This window comes from Balaenoptera acutorostrata, chromosome 20 (assembly GCF_949987535.1).
Source record: "Balaenoptera acutorostrata chromosome 20, mBalAcu1.1, whole genome shotgun sequence".
NCBI classification, from domain to species: domain Eukaryota; kingdom Metazoa; phylum Chordata; class Mammalia; order Artiodactyla; family Balaenopteridae; genus Balaenoptera; species Balaenoptera acutorostrata.
The window spans coordinates 42,674,562-42,690,383 of record NC_080083.1 but is presented as its reverse complement, the minus strand read 5'-3'; the positions used below and the strand labels follow the sequence as shown (position 1 = coordinate 42,690,383).

General features: G+C 49.6%; 1 protein-coding gene across 1 annotated transcript; it reads right to left on the bottom strand.

The window, feature by feature from the left end:
* Positions 1–1,206: 1,206 nt before the first annotated feature.
* DHX58 (DExH-box helicase 58) lies at positions 1,207–15,543 on the bottom strand. The gene is made up of 13 exons (XM_007177804.2): positions 15,444–15,543; positions 15,076–15,244; positions 14,664–14,865; positions 14,090–14,280; positions 7,377–7,493; positions 6,662–6,788; positions 6,306–6,497; positions 5,352–5,614; positions 4,657–4,806; positions 4,403–4,564; positions 3,496–3,686; positions 2,073–2,169; positions 1,207–1,770 (listed from the first exon to the last, which is right to left on the bottom strand). The coding sequence occupies exons 2-13, from the start codon at positions 15,241–15,243 to the stop codon at positions 1,585–1,587; spliced, it is 2,046 nt and encodes a 681-aa protein (XP_007177866.1). The 5' UTR covers position 15,244; positions 15,444–15,543; the 3' UTR covers positions 1,207–1,584.
* Between the last annotated feature and the right edge of the window lie 279 nt (positions 15,544–15,822).

Below are 15,822 nucleotides of genomic sequence, written 5' to 3'. Positions count from 1 at the left end.
GAAGGTGACTCCTGCCTGCTGGGCTGCTTACTACAGAAATAGCCCTTTCCCTGAAGAATCAACCTAGATCTTGCCTTTCTTTTTCTTTCTTTCTTGTTAAAACGAGAACAGAAAATTTAGGCCTTTACAACTTCTCCCACCCCCCATGCCTACCTGAGCCCTACCCCTCAAATCCTGGATCTCAGCCTCTCCTCAGCCCAGGGGAGATGACCTGGGGGTTAGGAGAGGATGGAGAGGGGGGCACTGGGGTTTGAGCCTATTATGGGGTGGAGGAGGCAGAAAGGCCTCACATTCTCAGTGGCTCTCAAATTTAGACTTTTGATGCTCTCTCCAAATCAAGGTTACATGATAGCCATAAAGAGGGGTGTTAAAAAAATTTTTTTTAAAAAGCTTTGAACATTAGCAATACAACACAGGGACTTCCCTGGTGGTCCAGTGGTTAAGAATCCGCCTTCCAATGCAGGGGACGCAGGTTTGATCTCTGGTTGGGGAACTAAGATCCCACGCGTCACGGGCAGTTAAGCCACAACTAGAGAGAAGCCCACGTGCCACAACTAGAAAGAAACCCGCATGCTGTAACCAAGACCTGACACAGCCAAAAAATAAATAAATAAAATAAAATAAATCAATTAAAACAAAACTAACTAAAAAAAAAGAGAGAAATACAGCACAAAGCAGATTGGTGGATGGGGAAGGGGAAGAGGATTACATTGGGAACAAGGAAGTTTTGAGGGTGATGGTGATGTTCATTATCTTGATTGTGGAAGAGCATACATATGCTAAACTTATCAAACTGCACACTATAAATATGTACAGTTATGTCAATTATACCTCAACACATCTGTTTTAAAAATACCACCCATTGGGGCTTCCCTGGTGGCACAGTGGTTGAGAATCTGCCTGCAAATGCAGGGGACACGGGTTCGAGCCCTGGTCTGGGAAGATCCCACATGCCGCAGAGCAACTGGGCCCGTGAGCCACAACTACTGAGCCTGCGCGTCTGGAGCCTGTGCTCTGCAACAAGAGAGGCCGCGTTAGTGAGAGGCCCGCGCACCGCGATGAAGAGTGGCCCCCGCTTGCCACAACTAGAGAAAGCCCTCGCACAGAAACGAAGACCCAACCCAACACAGCCAAAAATAAATAAATAATTAATTAAAAAAAAAATACCACCCATTTTCTACATGAGTTCTACTTCTTTATTTTTAATTTACGGAGAATCTCAAAGAATACAAGTGGCCTTGGCAGGGAAGGAATGTTGAAGCCAAGGGAAACTGGCGATGCCTAGTACAGTGGGGCCATTTTCTGCCTCAGTTTCCCCCCACCAGCTCCATCCATTGCACACGAAGGTGTCTGTGTACATGTAAGGGGGGTCTGGGATGAGCTGCGGCTCTCCAGCTGCTTGCTCAGTGTGGGAGTCCAGGCCAGCCTGGGTGCCCAGGGTTCCTCTGTGGCTGGTCAGCTGGGAGCCTGGAGCTGGTGACTCTGGAGGGAGGGGCTGGACCCAGGCTTTGCCCAGGAGATGGTGGCTGCTGTGGATTCTCCCGCCCCCTGCAGGCTACAGCAGGCACCGCAGGGACAAGATGGTCAGTCCAGGGAGAAGTCTGCCAGGCTCTGGGCACAGTGCTGCACGTAGTCAAAGTCAGGCACGGTGAAGGGCACGCGGGACCACTTCTTGGACTGGACCCGCCCTTGCGGTGTCTCCAGCAGCAAGCTGCGGACTTTGAGTACTGGCAGCTTCACTGACTTGTAGATCATCTGCAGACCCCAGCCCTGTGGGTGGGACAGAGATGGCCAGGTCTGCATCTCTGTCCTCAGACTGGGCTTCTCTCCTCAGGTTGGAGTTCATGAATGCTGGGCCTATGTCTCCCACCTCAGCCTGAGAGCTATCTCCCCCATCACACTGTGGGCTCTCTAAGACAGGGGTGGAACTCCTCTCCTCAGATTGGGAGCTCCTGGGGCAGGGCTGCCTCCCCCATCCCAGTGAGGGCACCCTGATGGCAGAGGCTGGGCTTCCTCCCTCAGACTGAGGACTTCTCAAGACTAGTGCTAAGGGCCACGGCCCCAGCACTTACCTCCCCACAGTTCCTGCAGCTAATGACGCCCCCAGGCCTCCAGTCCTTGAAGACTCTGTTGATGACCACAGGCTCATGGGAGATGGTGTAGTAGATCCTGGAGAAGAATGGGAGTGGCCATAGCCCTCATGGACCCCACCCCCCAACCCCAGCCCCAGATCTCATGCCCTCCTGCCTGCTGAGCCTGCGCCTGGGCCTTGGGCCTTCCTGCCTGTCGAGAGGTTACACTCTGCCTATGCTGCCTCCACGGCACCCTCTTCTGCCCAAGCTCAGGCCTCAGCACTACCCACCCGGATGATTTCAACAGCCCCCCAACAGCTCTCCCTGCCCCATCCTTCCATCCCATTCCATCCTTACTCTCAACCCCACGTCATCCTTCCACCAACTGCCAGAGTGACCCTCTACAAATGTACATCTGACCCTGACATTCCCTTGCTCAAAATCCCTCCAAGACACCTCGTTGCCTACAGGACAAAGGCTAAACTTTCAGGCCCAACCTTCAAGGTCCTCCACAGGCCAGTCTGTGTTCCTTCAGAATCTCATCCTTCACCATCTCTTCCACTCAGGTCAACCAGAATTACTCCCGTTGCATCATCCCTGCCTCTCCTCATCTCACTTTCCAACCCAGTGCATCCTTCAAGACAAGTCCTAGTTGAAATGCTACCTCCTCAAACGAGAGAACCTGTGTGAAGATCCTTGGCATAACAGGTACCTAATAAATAATGAATGGATGGAGGATGGGGAAAGGTTACCCTCTAGAGGGTGGAAGATGAGGGGATGGCTCAGGGACAACTAGCCCCTCTTGATGTCTTCAAAGTAGGTAGGACCACCTGGTTGGGGAACCAAGATCCCACATGCTGCGGGGCAATTTGGCCCAGGCGCCGTAACTACTGAGCCCATGCACCTCAACTACAGAGCCCATGTGCCTCGACTACAGAGCCCATGTGCTGCAGCTAATGAGCCTGCATGCCACAACTAGAGAGAAGCCCGTGCGCCACAACGAATAGCCCACACGCTGCAACGAAAGATCCCGAGTGCCGCAACTAAGACCCAATGCAGCCAAAAATAAATAAATAAATATTAAAAAACAAAAACAAAGTAGGTAGGACCAGGGGGCCAGTCTGTGGCCCCTCAGCATTTGGCATCCTGAATTCTAGCTCTTGCTCAACCACATAGTGGCTGTGGGAGCTTAGGCAAGTCACTTAGCCTCTCTGAACCTCTGTTTCCTCACCTGTAAAGTCGGGTGATGATAAGACCTGTCTACTCAGACTACTGTGAAAATGCATACTTGGTAGTTGTTAAAATGCTCTTTAACCTTCCAAACCCTCAAAGCACTGTCTGGCTGGGAGGGATTCTCCATCTCCCATCATACCCTTCTTCTCTCCCCGCTTCCCATCCCGACAGCCCCTTGTACAGTTCTCACGAGAAGTTGGGGTTCACGTTGACGTGGTGGGTACCCTCGACCCTCCGTAGGTCACTCCCATAGCCCACGGGCACCGTGCAGTTGACACAGAGGAGCCGCACGTGCTCTGCCAGGAACTTGTGCTGGTGACTCTCCCGCTGGGCCGCCTGGGCTGCCCGCTTGACCAAGGCTGCCCGCTGCAGATCCTGGATCTGGGGTGGGAGGGGACACGGGGCATGGCTGGGGCCTGAGAGACCTGACCCCAGGAATGCTCCCAGGGGGACAAAGGGCTCCCAAAGACCTCAGATTATTAGCACCCAAAAGGGGCTTCCTCAACCACCCCTGGAGTTTTTAGCAAGCAGCTCTGTGGAAAAAAATATGGGGGTGGAAAACAATATGAGAGGAAGGCAAGTCTTTTTGCTGAATCTTTACTCCCTGTTTGGAGGATTTCGTGCAAAGTGGCTTCTTTTAATCTGACATGGGACACCGTTAATAATTATGCTGGGACAACAGGAGTAAATAGGGACCATCCTGAACAAGGCTGGACGATGGTGACCCTGCCTCAGGGGAACTGATTTAAGCCCTGGTTCTGGGCTTATTTTGTGGATGTGTCTGTTTGTTTCCCTGCTGCCTGGTTCCAGAAGGGCTGTAAGGCGGCTCTCACAGATACACAAAATATTTGGTGATGAGGATAAATTCAAAGCCCTGGATAAGGCCTGTTTCCAAGGCATTTTGGAGAACAGCCATTGCTTTCCCTGGAAGCCCCACCCCAGCCTCTACCTTTCCCTTCATTCAAATCTTCCCCAGGTGGGCCAGGCTAGCCCCCAGAAGAAGGGGGACCAGGGGAGTGCATGTGTGTGCAGTCAGAGACCTTCCAGGCAGAGTCCTCAGTCCCCTTCCCCGCAGGGTACTCAGGCTGCCCACAAACCCTGTCCTGGTACTTGGCCTGGTCCATCTCCTGCACAGCAGCCACTGCCCGTTCCATCAGAGTCTCCAGCGCCTCATTGGTCAGCTCCCGCTTCAGCTCCCGACTACCTTGGGCCGCCACAAATGAGTATACACTTTGGCTGGCCCGGGCACGGCCCCTTGCCTGGGGAAAGAGAAAACAGAGGGGACTGAGTGGGGCTGGGGTCCCACACAGCATCCTTTGAGGGCTGTTTCGGGGAGGGATGCTTTGGGCACCTGGACCATGGAGATCTCATTGGTCAGGAGCCCATAGCGCACCACCACATTGCACTGGGGTATGTCCAGCCCCTCCTCTGCCACACTCGTAGCCACCAGGAGGTTCAGGGTACCAGTCCGGAACTTCTGGATCACTTCTTGCTGGTCCCTCTGGGAGGAAGTGGGGGAGGAGAAAGAGGATGGTAAATGAGGTGGGTTTAGGCCTATCTTCCTGCCAGCCCAGCCTCTCCTGGTTTAGCCCTTTTACTCACAATCTTGTCCCCTTTCCCTAGGAACCCTGTGTCCCCATCTCTATCTTCAAGTAGCCCCAGGACCTTGCTCATCTTCCCAGGTACCCATCTAACCCCTGTCTCCCTTAGGAGTCCCTAAAGGTTCCTGCCCCTCTACTCTAGGAGCTCTCAGGACCTATTCTTCTCATGCAAGGGACCCCAGACCCCTGATTCCCTGTCCTGAGGACATCACTCGCCTCTCCCTGCAGATCCCCAAGCCTCTGCCTCTCTTCCCCCAGAGATCTCCAGATTGGGGGAACCTTCAACACTGGGGACCTCAGTGTCTACCTCTCCACCCCACCCCCCAGCTCTCTGCCCTCTGCCTGGAGCTAATCAGTCCCCCATTGCTCTGTGCTGAAGATTCCGTCCCCTCCCTTTCTCCACTAGGGAAGCCCCACCCTCAGCTCCTTTCCCCAGAACCCACACCTGAGTCATCTGGATCATCTGAGCGCTCTGGCTGCTGTTCCCAGCCCCAATCAACAGCTGGGGCCTGATGTCCACTGTCTGCAGGCCTGGCTGCTGCTGGACCCAGAGCAGGAGGGAGTGAGCACTCTGGCGGGTCCGGGTGAAGATGATGCCCCGGGGGCTGTCAGGGCTCCTGAACTGCTTCTGCAGGATCTCTTCCAGCATCGCCAGTTTCGGGTTCTCTGGGCCACGAGTTGCCAGGTGGGCCAGCTCATTCTTGTGGTCTGCCAGAAAAGCCCAAAACAGAGGCGCAGGACTCAGGTCTGGAGGTGGGCAAGGCATGGGTTGGGCGTGGGGGACTCATGGGGATAAGATTACAGGAGTTGGGGGTCGGGGGGTGCCTGACGACACCTGCTCCTTCCTAATTCCCCTGGACAGCACCAAAAGCACACTTAAGGATACCCTCTGCCTGCCCAGCCTTAAGGCCGGCCAGCCTTAGGTCGGGGGCCTACAGTGTAGAATCCTTTGCTCACATACCTCATCCAGTACCCCTCTTCACCCCAGCTACCAGGATGACCCTGGACATTTTCATGCTAATCTTTGCTCCCCGGGTCTGACTCAACTCAGGTCTCTTCAGAAAGATCCTTGCCCTCCAGCCTGTGCTGAGGCCTCCTCTAGCCTTACATTTCATCCTCTGACCACCTCACTTTCCCAGTTTAAAGGTACCACGCATCCCAAACCTTCAAGGACCGTCCCAATTAAATGGTTCTTAAAAATCTCTGTCAAAAACATGAATTAGTTTTTATATCTATGCAAACCTTCACAAATGAGGGCATATTATCTCTTGTCATATCCACGGTCTTGACTTTTGGTTAGAAAATTAGGGCCCCAGGACCCTCGTTGGCACCTTCCCCACCCACGTTGGCACCTGCGTCCTGGCTGGCCTCTGACCTTTAGTTCAGTTGCGAGCCTCACCATCAAACAGCGCCAGCAGCCAGCGCTCGGCATGCAGGATCTGGGTCTTAGTGGTGCGCTCCCTGTCGTAGAAATCCTGCAGAGTGGCCAGGGCATCCACCGCACGGACCGTGTCGTGGATGAGCAGTGCGTCGTTGTAGCGACGCAGGTGAAGCGCGTACACCCGCTGCTCCTGGAGCCCCGCCTCAGCCGCTGAGGGAGGGCAGGGTTCGCAGGGCCTGAGTGGCCACGCCCCTCCAGGGTCCACTTCCGCCTAGACTACGTGGGGGGGGGGGGGCCCGAAAGGCTCCGCCCAGGATGGCCCCGCCCCAGACCGCCCTGGCCGCTTAGCCCTTCCCTAGAACGGCCCCTCTCACCATCCCGGCTCAGCTCCACCACTTGTTGCTCGTAGGTCTGCGTCCCGAAGTCCCGTCTCAACTCGGGCATCTCCAGATGGTCGTGGATTTGGTCCATGAGCTCCTTCAGCATGTCGCCAAACGGCTCCTGGCCGAGAAGAGTGAGGGTGTGAGGGGTTTCCCACACACGTCGGGGGAATGGGCACCCAGTGGGGACGCTGATCTCCGGGCGAAGCTGCGCCGCTACTGCCGGCACATCGGAGCTGGACAGGTGGGAGCCCCAGAGGGAGGCCGGCCGGGGTGTGAAAGGAGTCCGGGCTGGAGGCAGAGGTCGGGGTCCTGCACCCCGCTCCCGCTACGTCGGAATCCTTGACTTCTGGCCTGAGCACAGTGATGTCTAGTCCTTGTCCAGCCCTGTCATAGCAGACACCAGACAGTGTCTGCACCGCAGGAGAGAGCTTGGAACAGCCTCAGCACAAAGTGCCCCAGCTTTACGGTTTGCAAAGCGTGCCCAGGGTTTTGAGAGATGCCCACGGTGGCATCTGAGTCAAACAAAACAGCAGGCCAAGGGCATGGGCTGTATCTGCCCCATTTCACAAAAAGGGGAGATGGAGGCTGAGACAAAAGCAAATAACCTGAAACCACAGAGCTAGTGAGGGTGGAGTCAGAGCTCAACCCCAGGTGCCCGAACTTCACACCAGACCCCACCCGCTGCCACGGCCCTCCCCCCATGCACCTGGGTGCGTCTGTGGCAGAGGTCGTACTGTTTGCAGGGCTGGCGGCTGTGCTCCTGCAGCTGGGAGCGGTAGTCCTGGGGTGACATGATGCACCATGTGTCCAGGTTGGCACAGAGCTGGGGCAACAGAGAGGGGTTCACTGGAATGGGGGGTTCTGTGGGGACAATGAGCAGAGCTTTGGGGCAGGATGGGCTGAGGCAGGGCCGCTGGGAGTGGGGACTCATGTATTCAAGAAATAGCTATTGCCTTCCTTCTCTATGCCCAGTGCTGTTCTAGTTACCAGGGATACAGAGCATCTTCCATTGGAGTTGGGGAGACAGATGATAAACAGGTAAAGAGTAACAGAATGAGGGACTTCCCTGGTGGTCCAGTGGTTAAGAATCCACCTTCCAATGCAGGGGACACGGGTTCGATCCCTGGCCCGGGAACTAAGATCCCACACGCCGCAGGGCAGTTAAGCCCGCACGCCACAACTACTGAGCCCGCGCGCTCTGGAGCCCGTGCCCCATAACTACAGAGGAGCCTGCCCACTGCAATGAAAGATCCCGCATGCCGCAGCGAAGATCCCGTGTGCCGCAGCTAAGACCCGACGCAGCCAAATAAATAAATTTAAATTTAAATTTAAAAAAAAGAGTAACAGAGGCCACAGCAACAGTCAGCTCTACCCACCACCAGAGCCTCCCATCCAGCCTCTTAGATAGCCTCAACCACCAGAGGGCAGACAGCAGAAGCAAGAAAAACTACAATCCTGCAGCCTGTGGAACAAAAACCACATTCACAGAAAGATAGACAAGATGAAAGGCAGAGGGCTACGTACCAGATGAAGGAACAAGATACAACCCCAGAAAAACAACTAAATGAAGTGGAGACAGGCAACCTTCCAGGAAAAGAATTCAGAATAATGATAGTGAAGATGATCCAGGACCTCGGAATAAGAATGGAGGCAAAGATCGAGAAGATGCAAGAAATGATTAACAAAGACCTAGAAGAATTAAAGAACAAACAAACAGAGATGACCAATACAATAACTGAAATGAAAACTACACTAGAAGGAATCAATAGCACAATAACTGAGGCAGAAGAACGGATAAGTGACCTGGAAGACAGAATGGTGGAATTCACTGCTGCGGAACAGACTAAAGAAAAAAGAATGAAAAGAAATGAAGACAGCCTAAGAGACCTCTGGGACAACATTAAACGCAACAACATTCACATTATAGGGGCCCCAGAAGGAGAAGAGAGAGAGAAAGGACCAGAGAAAATATTTGAAGAGATTATAGTTGAAAACTTCCCTAACATGGGAAGGGAAATAGCCACCAAGTCCAGGAAGCGCAGAGAGTCCCATACAGGATAAACCCAAGGAGAAACACGCTGAGACACATAGTAATCAAATTGGCAGAAATTAAAGACAAAGAAAAATTATTGAAAGCAGCAAGGGAAAAACGACAAATAACATACAAGGGAACTCCCATAAGGTTAACAGCTGATTTCTCAGCAGAAACTCTACAAGCCAGAAGGGAGTGGCATGATGTACTTAAAGTGATGAAAGGGAAGAACCTACAACCAAGATTACTCTACCCGGCAAGGATCTCATTTAGATTTGATGGAGAAATCAAAAGCTTTACAGACAAGCAAAAGCTAAGAGAATTCAGCACCACCGAACCAGCTCTACAACAAATGCTAAAGGAACTTCTCTAAGTGGGAAACACAAGAGGAGAAAAGGACCTACAAAAACAAACCCAAAACAATTAAGAAAATGGTCATAGGAACATACATATCGATAATTACCTTAAATGTGAATGGATTAAATGCTCCAACCGAAAGACACAGGCTTGCTGAATGGATACAAAGACAAGACCCATATATATGCTGTCTACAAGAGACCCACTTCAGACCTAGGGACACATACAGACTGAAAGTGAGGGGATGGAAAAAGATATTCCATGCAAATGGAAATCAAAAGAAAGCTGGAGTAGCTATACTCATATCAGATAAAATAGACTATAAAATAAAGAATGTGACAAGAGACAAGGAAAGACAATACGTAATGATCAAGGGATCAATCCAAGAAGAAGATATAACAATTATAAATATATATGCACCCAACATAGGAACCCCTCAATACATAAGGCAACTGCTAACAGCTATAAAAGAGGAAATCGACAGTAACACAATAATAGTGGGGAACTTTAACACCTCACTTACACCAATGGACAGATCATCCAAAATGAAAATAAATAAGGAAACAGAAGCTTTAAATGACACAATAGACCAGATAGATTTAATTGATATTTACAGGACATTCCTTCCAAAAACAGCAGATTACACTTTCTTCTCAAGTGTGCACGGAACATTCTCCAGGATAGATCACATCTTGGGTCACAAATCAAGCCTCAGTAAATTTAAGAAAATTGAAATCATATCAAACATCTTTTCTGACCACAATGCTATGAGATTAGAAATCAATTACAGGGAAAAAAACGTAAAAAACACAAACACATGGAGGCTAAACAATACATTACTAAATAACCAAGAGATCACTGAAGAAATCAAAGAAGAAATCAAAAAATACCTAGAGACAAATGACAATGAAAACATGACGATCCAAAACCTATGGGATGCGGCAAAAGCAGTTCTAAGAGGGAAGTTTATAGCCTACCTAAAGAAACAAGAAAAATCTCAAGTAAACAATCTAACCTTACACCTAAAGCAACTAGAGAAAGAAGAACAAACAAAACCCAAAGTTACCAGAAGGAAAGAAATCATAAAGATCAGAGCAGAAATAAATGAAATAGAAACAAAGAAAACAGTAGCAAAGATCCATAAACTAAAAGCTGGTTCTTTGAGAAGATAAACAAAATTGATAAGCCATTAGCCAGACTCATCAAGAAAAAGAGGGAGAGGACTCAAATCAATAAAATCAGAAATGAAAAAGGAGAAGTTACAACAGACACCGCAGAAATACAAAGCATCCTAAGAGACTACTACAAGCAACTCTAGGCCAATAAAATGGACAACCTGGAAGAAATGGACAAATTCTTAGAAAGGTATAACCTTCCAAGACTGAACCAGGAAGAAACAGAAAATATGAACAGACCAATCACAAGTAATGAAATTGAAACTGTGATTAAAAATCTTCCAACAAACAAAAGTCCAGGACCAGATGGCTTCACAGGTGAATTCTATCAAACATTTAGAAAAGAGCTAACACCCATCCTTCTCAAACTCTTCCAAAAAATTGCAGAGGAAGGAACACTCCAAATCTCATTCTATGAGGCCACCGTCACCCTGATACCAAAACCAGACAAAGATACTACAAAAAAAGAAAATTACAGACCAATATCACTGATGAATATAGATGCAAAAATCCTCAACAAAATACTAGTAAACAGAATCCAAAAACACATTAAAACGATCATACACCACGATCAAGTGGGATTTATCCCAGGGACGCAAGGATTCTTCAATATACGCAAATCAATCAATGTGATACACCATATTAACAAATTGAAGAATAAAAACCATATGATCATCTCCATAGATGCAGAAAAAGCTTTTGACAAAATTCATCACCAATTTATGATAAAAATTCTCCAGAAAGTGGGCATAGAGGGAACCTACCTCAACATAATAAAGGCCATATACGACAAACCTACAGCAAACATCATTCTCAACGGTGAAAAACTGAAAGCATTTCCTCTAAGATCAGGAACGAGACAAGGATGTCCACTCTCACCACTATTATTCAACATAGTTTTGGAAATCCTAGCCATGGCAATCAGAGAAGAAAAAGAAATAAAAGGAATACAAATTGGAAAAGAAGAAGTAAAACTGTCATGACATGATCCTCATGTTTGAGGATGACATGATACTATACATAGAGATTCCTAAAGATGCCACCAGAAAACTACTAGAGCTAATCAATGAGTTTGGTAAAGTTGCAGGATACAAAATTAATGCACAGAAATCTCTTGCATTCCTATACACTAATGATGAAAAATCTGAAAGAGAAATTATGGAAACACTCCCATTTACCATTGCAACAGAAAGAATAAAATACCTAGCAATAAACCTACCTAGGGAGACAAAAGACCTGTATGCAGAAAACTATAAGACACTGATGAAAGAAATTAAAGATGATACCAACAGATGGAGAGATATACCATGTTCTTGGATTGGAAGAATCAATATTGTGAAAATGACTATACTACCCAAAGCAATCTACAGATTCAATGCAATCCCTATCAAATTACCAATGGCATTTTTTAGGGAACTAGAACAAATCATCTTCAAATTTGTATGGAGACACAAAAGACCCCGAATAGCCAAAGCAGTCTTGAGGGAAAAAAACGGAGCTGGAGGAATCACACTCCCTGACTTCAGACTATACTACAAAGCTACAGTAATCAAGCCAATATGGTACTGGCACAAAAACAGAAACAGAGATCAATGGAACAAGATAGAAAGCCCAGAGATAAACCCACGCACCTATGGTCAACTAATCTATGACAAAGGAGGCAAAGATATACAATGGAGAGAAGACAGTCTCTTCAATAAGTGGTGCTGGGAAAACTGGACAGCTACATGTAAAAGAATGAAAATAGAATACTCTCTTACACCATACACAAAAATAAACTCAAAATGGATTAAAGATCTAAATGTAAGACTGGACACTATAAAACTCTTAGAGGAAAACATAGGAAGAACACTCTTTGACATAAATCACAGCAAGATCTTTTTTGATCCACCTCCTAGAGTAATGGAAATAAAAACAAAAATAAACAAATGGGACCTAATGAAACTTCAAAGCTTTTGCACAGCAAAGGAAACTATAAACAAGATGAAAAGACAACCCTCAGAATGGGGAAAATATTTGCAAACGAATCAACGGACAAAGGATTAATCTCCAAAATATATAAACAGCTCATTCAGCTCAATATTAAAGAAACAAACACCCCAATCCAAAAATGGGCAGAAGACCTAAATAGACATTTCTCCAAAGAAGACATACAGACGGCCATGAAGCACATGAAAAGATGCTCAACATCACTAATTATTAGAGAAATGCAAATCAAAACTACACTGAGGTATCACCTCACACCAGTTAGAATGGGCATCATCAGAAAATCTACAAACAACAAATACTGGAGAGGGTGTGGAGAAAAGGGAACCCTCTTGCACTGTTGGTGGGAATGTAAATTGATACAGCCACTATAGAGAACAACAGCCACTATAGAGAACAGCCACTATAGAGATACAGCCACTATAGAGAACAAACTAAAAATAGAATTACCATATGACCCAGCAATCCCACTACTGGGCATATACCCAGAGAAAACCATAATTCAAAAAGACACATGCACCCGAATGTTCATTGCAGCACTATTTACAATAGCCAGGTCATGGAAGCAACCTAAATGCCCATCGACAGACGAATGGATAAAGAAGATGTGGTACATATATACAATGGAATATTACTCAGCCATAAAAAGGAACGAAATTGAGTCATTTTTTGAGACGTGGATGGATCTAGAGACTGTCATACAGAGTGAAGTAAGTCAGAAAGAGAAAAACAAATATCGTGTATTAACACATGTATGTGGAACCTAGAAAAATGGTACAGATGAACCGGGTTGCAGGGCAGAAGTTGAGACACAGATGTAGAGAACAAACGTATGGGCACCAAGGGTGGAAAACTGTGGTGGGGTGGGGATGGTGGTGTGCTGAATTGGGCGATTGGGATTGACATGTATACTGTGATTTGTATAAAATTGATGACTGATTAAAAAAAAATAGTAATGGTAAAAAAAAAAAAAGAAAAGAAAAAAAGAGTAACAGAATGAGAGAATTTCACATAGTGTTAACTAGCTCTGAAAAAAAAAACTGGATGGTATGAAAGAGCGCAGCGGGACTTCCCTGGTGGCGCTGTGGTTAAGAATCTGCCTGCCAATGCAGGGGACACGGAATCGATCCCTGGTCCAGGAAGATCCCACATGCCACAGAGCAACTAAGCCCATGCGCCACGACTACTGAGCCTGTGCTCTAGAGCCCACGAGCCACAACTACTGAGCCTGCGTGCCACAACTACTGAAGCCCGCGCGCCTAGAGCCCGTGCTCCGCAACAAGAGGAGCCACTGCAAAGAGAAGCCTGTGCACCGCAACGAAGAGTAGCCCTTGCTCACAGCAACTAGAGAAAGCCCATGTGCAGCAATGAAGACCCAACGCAGCCAAAAATAAATGATTAAATAAATGAATTTATTTAAAAAAAAAAAAAGAGCGCAGTGATGATCAGGGAAAACTCTGAAACCGTGACATTTAAGCTGCTCCCTGAATGACAAGAAAGAGCCTGACAAGTAAAGTGCAGGGTAAAGGCATTCAGGGCAGAAGAAATGGCAAGTGCAAAGGTCCTGAGACAGGACAAGCCTGACATGCTTAAGATACAGAGAGAAGGCCAGAATAGTGGGAGTGAGGGGAAGGGTGCAGGAAATGAGGGTGGGAGGTAGGCAAGGCCTAGATCACATGGGACTTTGTAAGCCAGAGTGGACTTGGGAGATTATTCTAAGTGCGACAAGAAGTCATTCGAGGCTGGAGCTTAGGTGGCGAAGGGGCTTGAACCCTGCCTGGGGGAGTCTGGAGAGGGCTGACGGGCATGGGGTAAGGCAGGACAGGTTAGGGAGGTTTCTGGTAGGAGGGTCACAGGGGCCAAGCTGACCTGCAGGACGTGGTCAATGGCCCCATCGAGCGTGGAGGCCCCGCCAGTGCCTGGCGAGGCTGTGAGACCCAGCACCTGTGGCAGCGGCCGGGTCCTCTGGAATTTAAGCTCCAGGTACCGGCTCAGGATGACGTTGTAGACGGTGTCTTTGTGCGTGTGGTGACACTCATCCACCACCAGCAGGGAGAAGGCTGGAGGCACACAAGAGAAGGTTATTACCTAAGTTTGCAAAGCCCTTCCTCCCATAAGCTGTTTCACATAGTCCCCACAACTCATCTGAGAATTCCTTCCTCCCTTCACAGCTTGCAGCTGGGCCGCAGAGAATGGGCCAGGCAGGGACGATTTACCTCCATTTTACAGATTAGTAAACTAAGGCTCAGCTGGGGGAAGGTACTTGCCCAAGATCCTGCACTCTAGCCAGGTCTGTTTCTACTGGGGTGTATGCTGGGGTTTGGTGAATGGGGAACCCCTCATCCCATGAAACGTCCCAACACCTTTACTAGAACAGGAGCCCTGGGGTTGGCAGGCAGGGGGCCTCAGGGGTGCGCCCTTTCCCCCTGCCCCCAGCCCTCACCGTTGAGCTCCACATGCTCCTCCTCCTCCAGACTGGTCAGTGCCTTCTGCAGCAGCTCAGCCGTGCAGATGAGCAGGTCATGCCTCCGGGCCACGTGGCCAAAGCCAGCTCGTGGCCCCATGTCCCCACTCAGGGTTGTAATGGTCCAGCGTCTGCCCAGCATGCTGCTGAACTCCTCACAATGCTGGGTCACCAGGTGCACCTGGGGGTGGAGAATGAGATGGGGAGAGGAAGCTAGATCAGGGCCTGGGGAATGGGGGGAGCAAGGTGACCCCCAGGACATGGCTGAGTTCTGAAGTGGGTAAAAAGACAGGTGAGCTTAGAGATGGTCACACCCGCTTTGGAGTTCTGGAGGGTCCTGAGAGGCACCCGAGGAGTTGAGACGCCGCTGGGGGGAGGGCAGGACACTCACCCTGTTGACCAATACAACCACCTTGGCTCCGTCTACAGTCTCTAGATGCCTCTTGGCCAAATAAGCAGCTGCCCTGGTCTTCCCGGAGCCCGTGGGCAGCCAAATGATGATATTCTTGCCCTCCAGGGCAGGCATGATCACCTCCCACTGGTAGGGTCGCAGCTCCATTCTGGAAATGGCAGGGAGCTCAGACCACTGGCTCTCCTGGCCCCCTCCCAGGCGCGGCACCCCTCAGAGCCACTCTCCACTCCTGGCCAGCTCAGTCTTGCCTAGGGAACTCCCTGTGCCCCGGACTCTATCCAGCTTGAGGGAGAAGGGAGCAGGGCAACGGTGGTTGGAGAAGGGGGCAGGGCAACGGTGGAACCTACCGGAAACCTGATCTGGGCAGGGGTAAAGGCTGAGTACCGCAGACCACACTTGCCCCGTGCCAGCCCGGGTCTCACCTGCAGCCCCGCTGGCTTAGCCCAGAAGCTGCTGGGCTCCGCTGAGAAGGAAATGGAAACTGAAACTGAGGGGAGGAGCCAGCCCTGCAGAAATCAACCTGGGAATCTCCCTTCGCTGCCCCACAGAAAAAACTTTGTTCACTTCAGGGGGCCAGTGGGGGTGGGGGGATACGGTGGGTGAGGGGGGAGTGAGAGGGAGAGGAGTGGGGGGAGGGGGAGAGAAGTGCCGCTGACAGCAAGGCACCCTCTCCTCCTGGGTCCTGCTAGCCCCTCCCCCAGGAGTGGAGTCTTCACCTGGACCAGG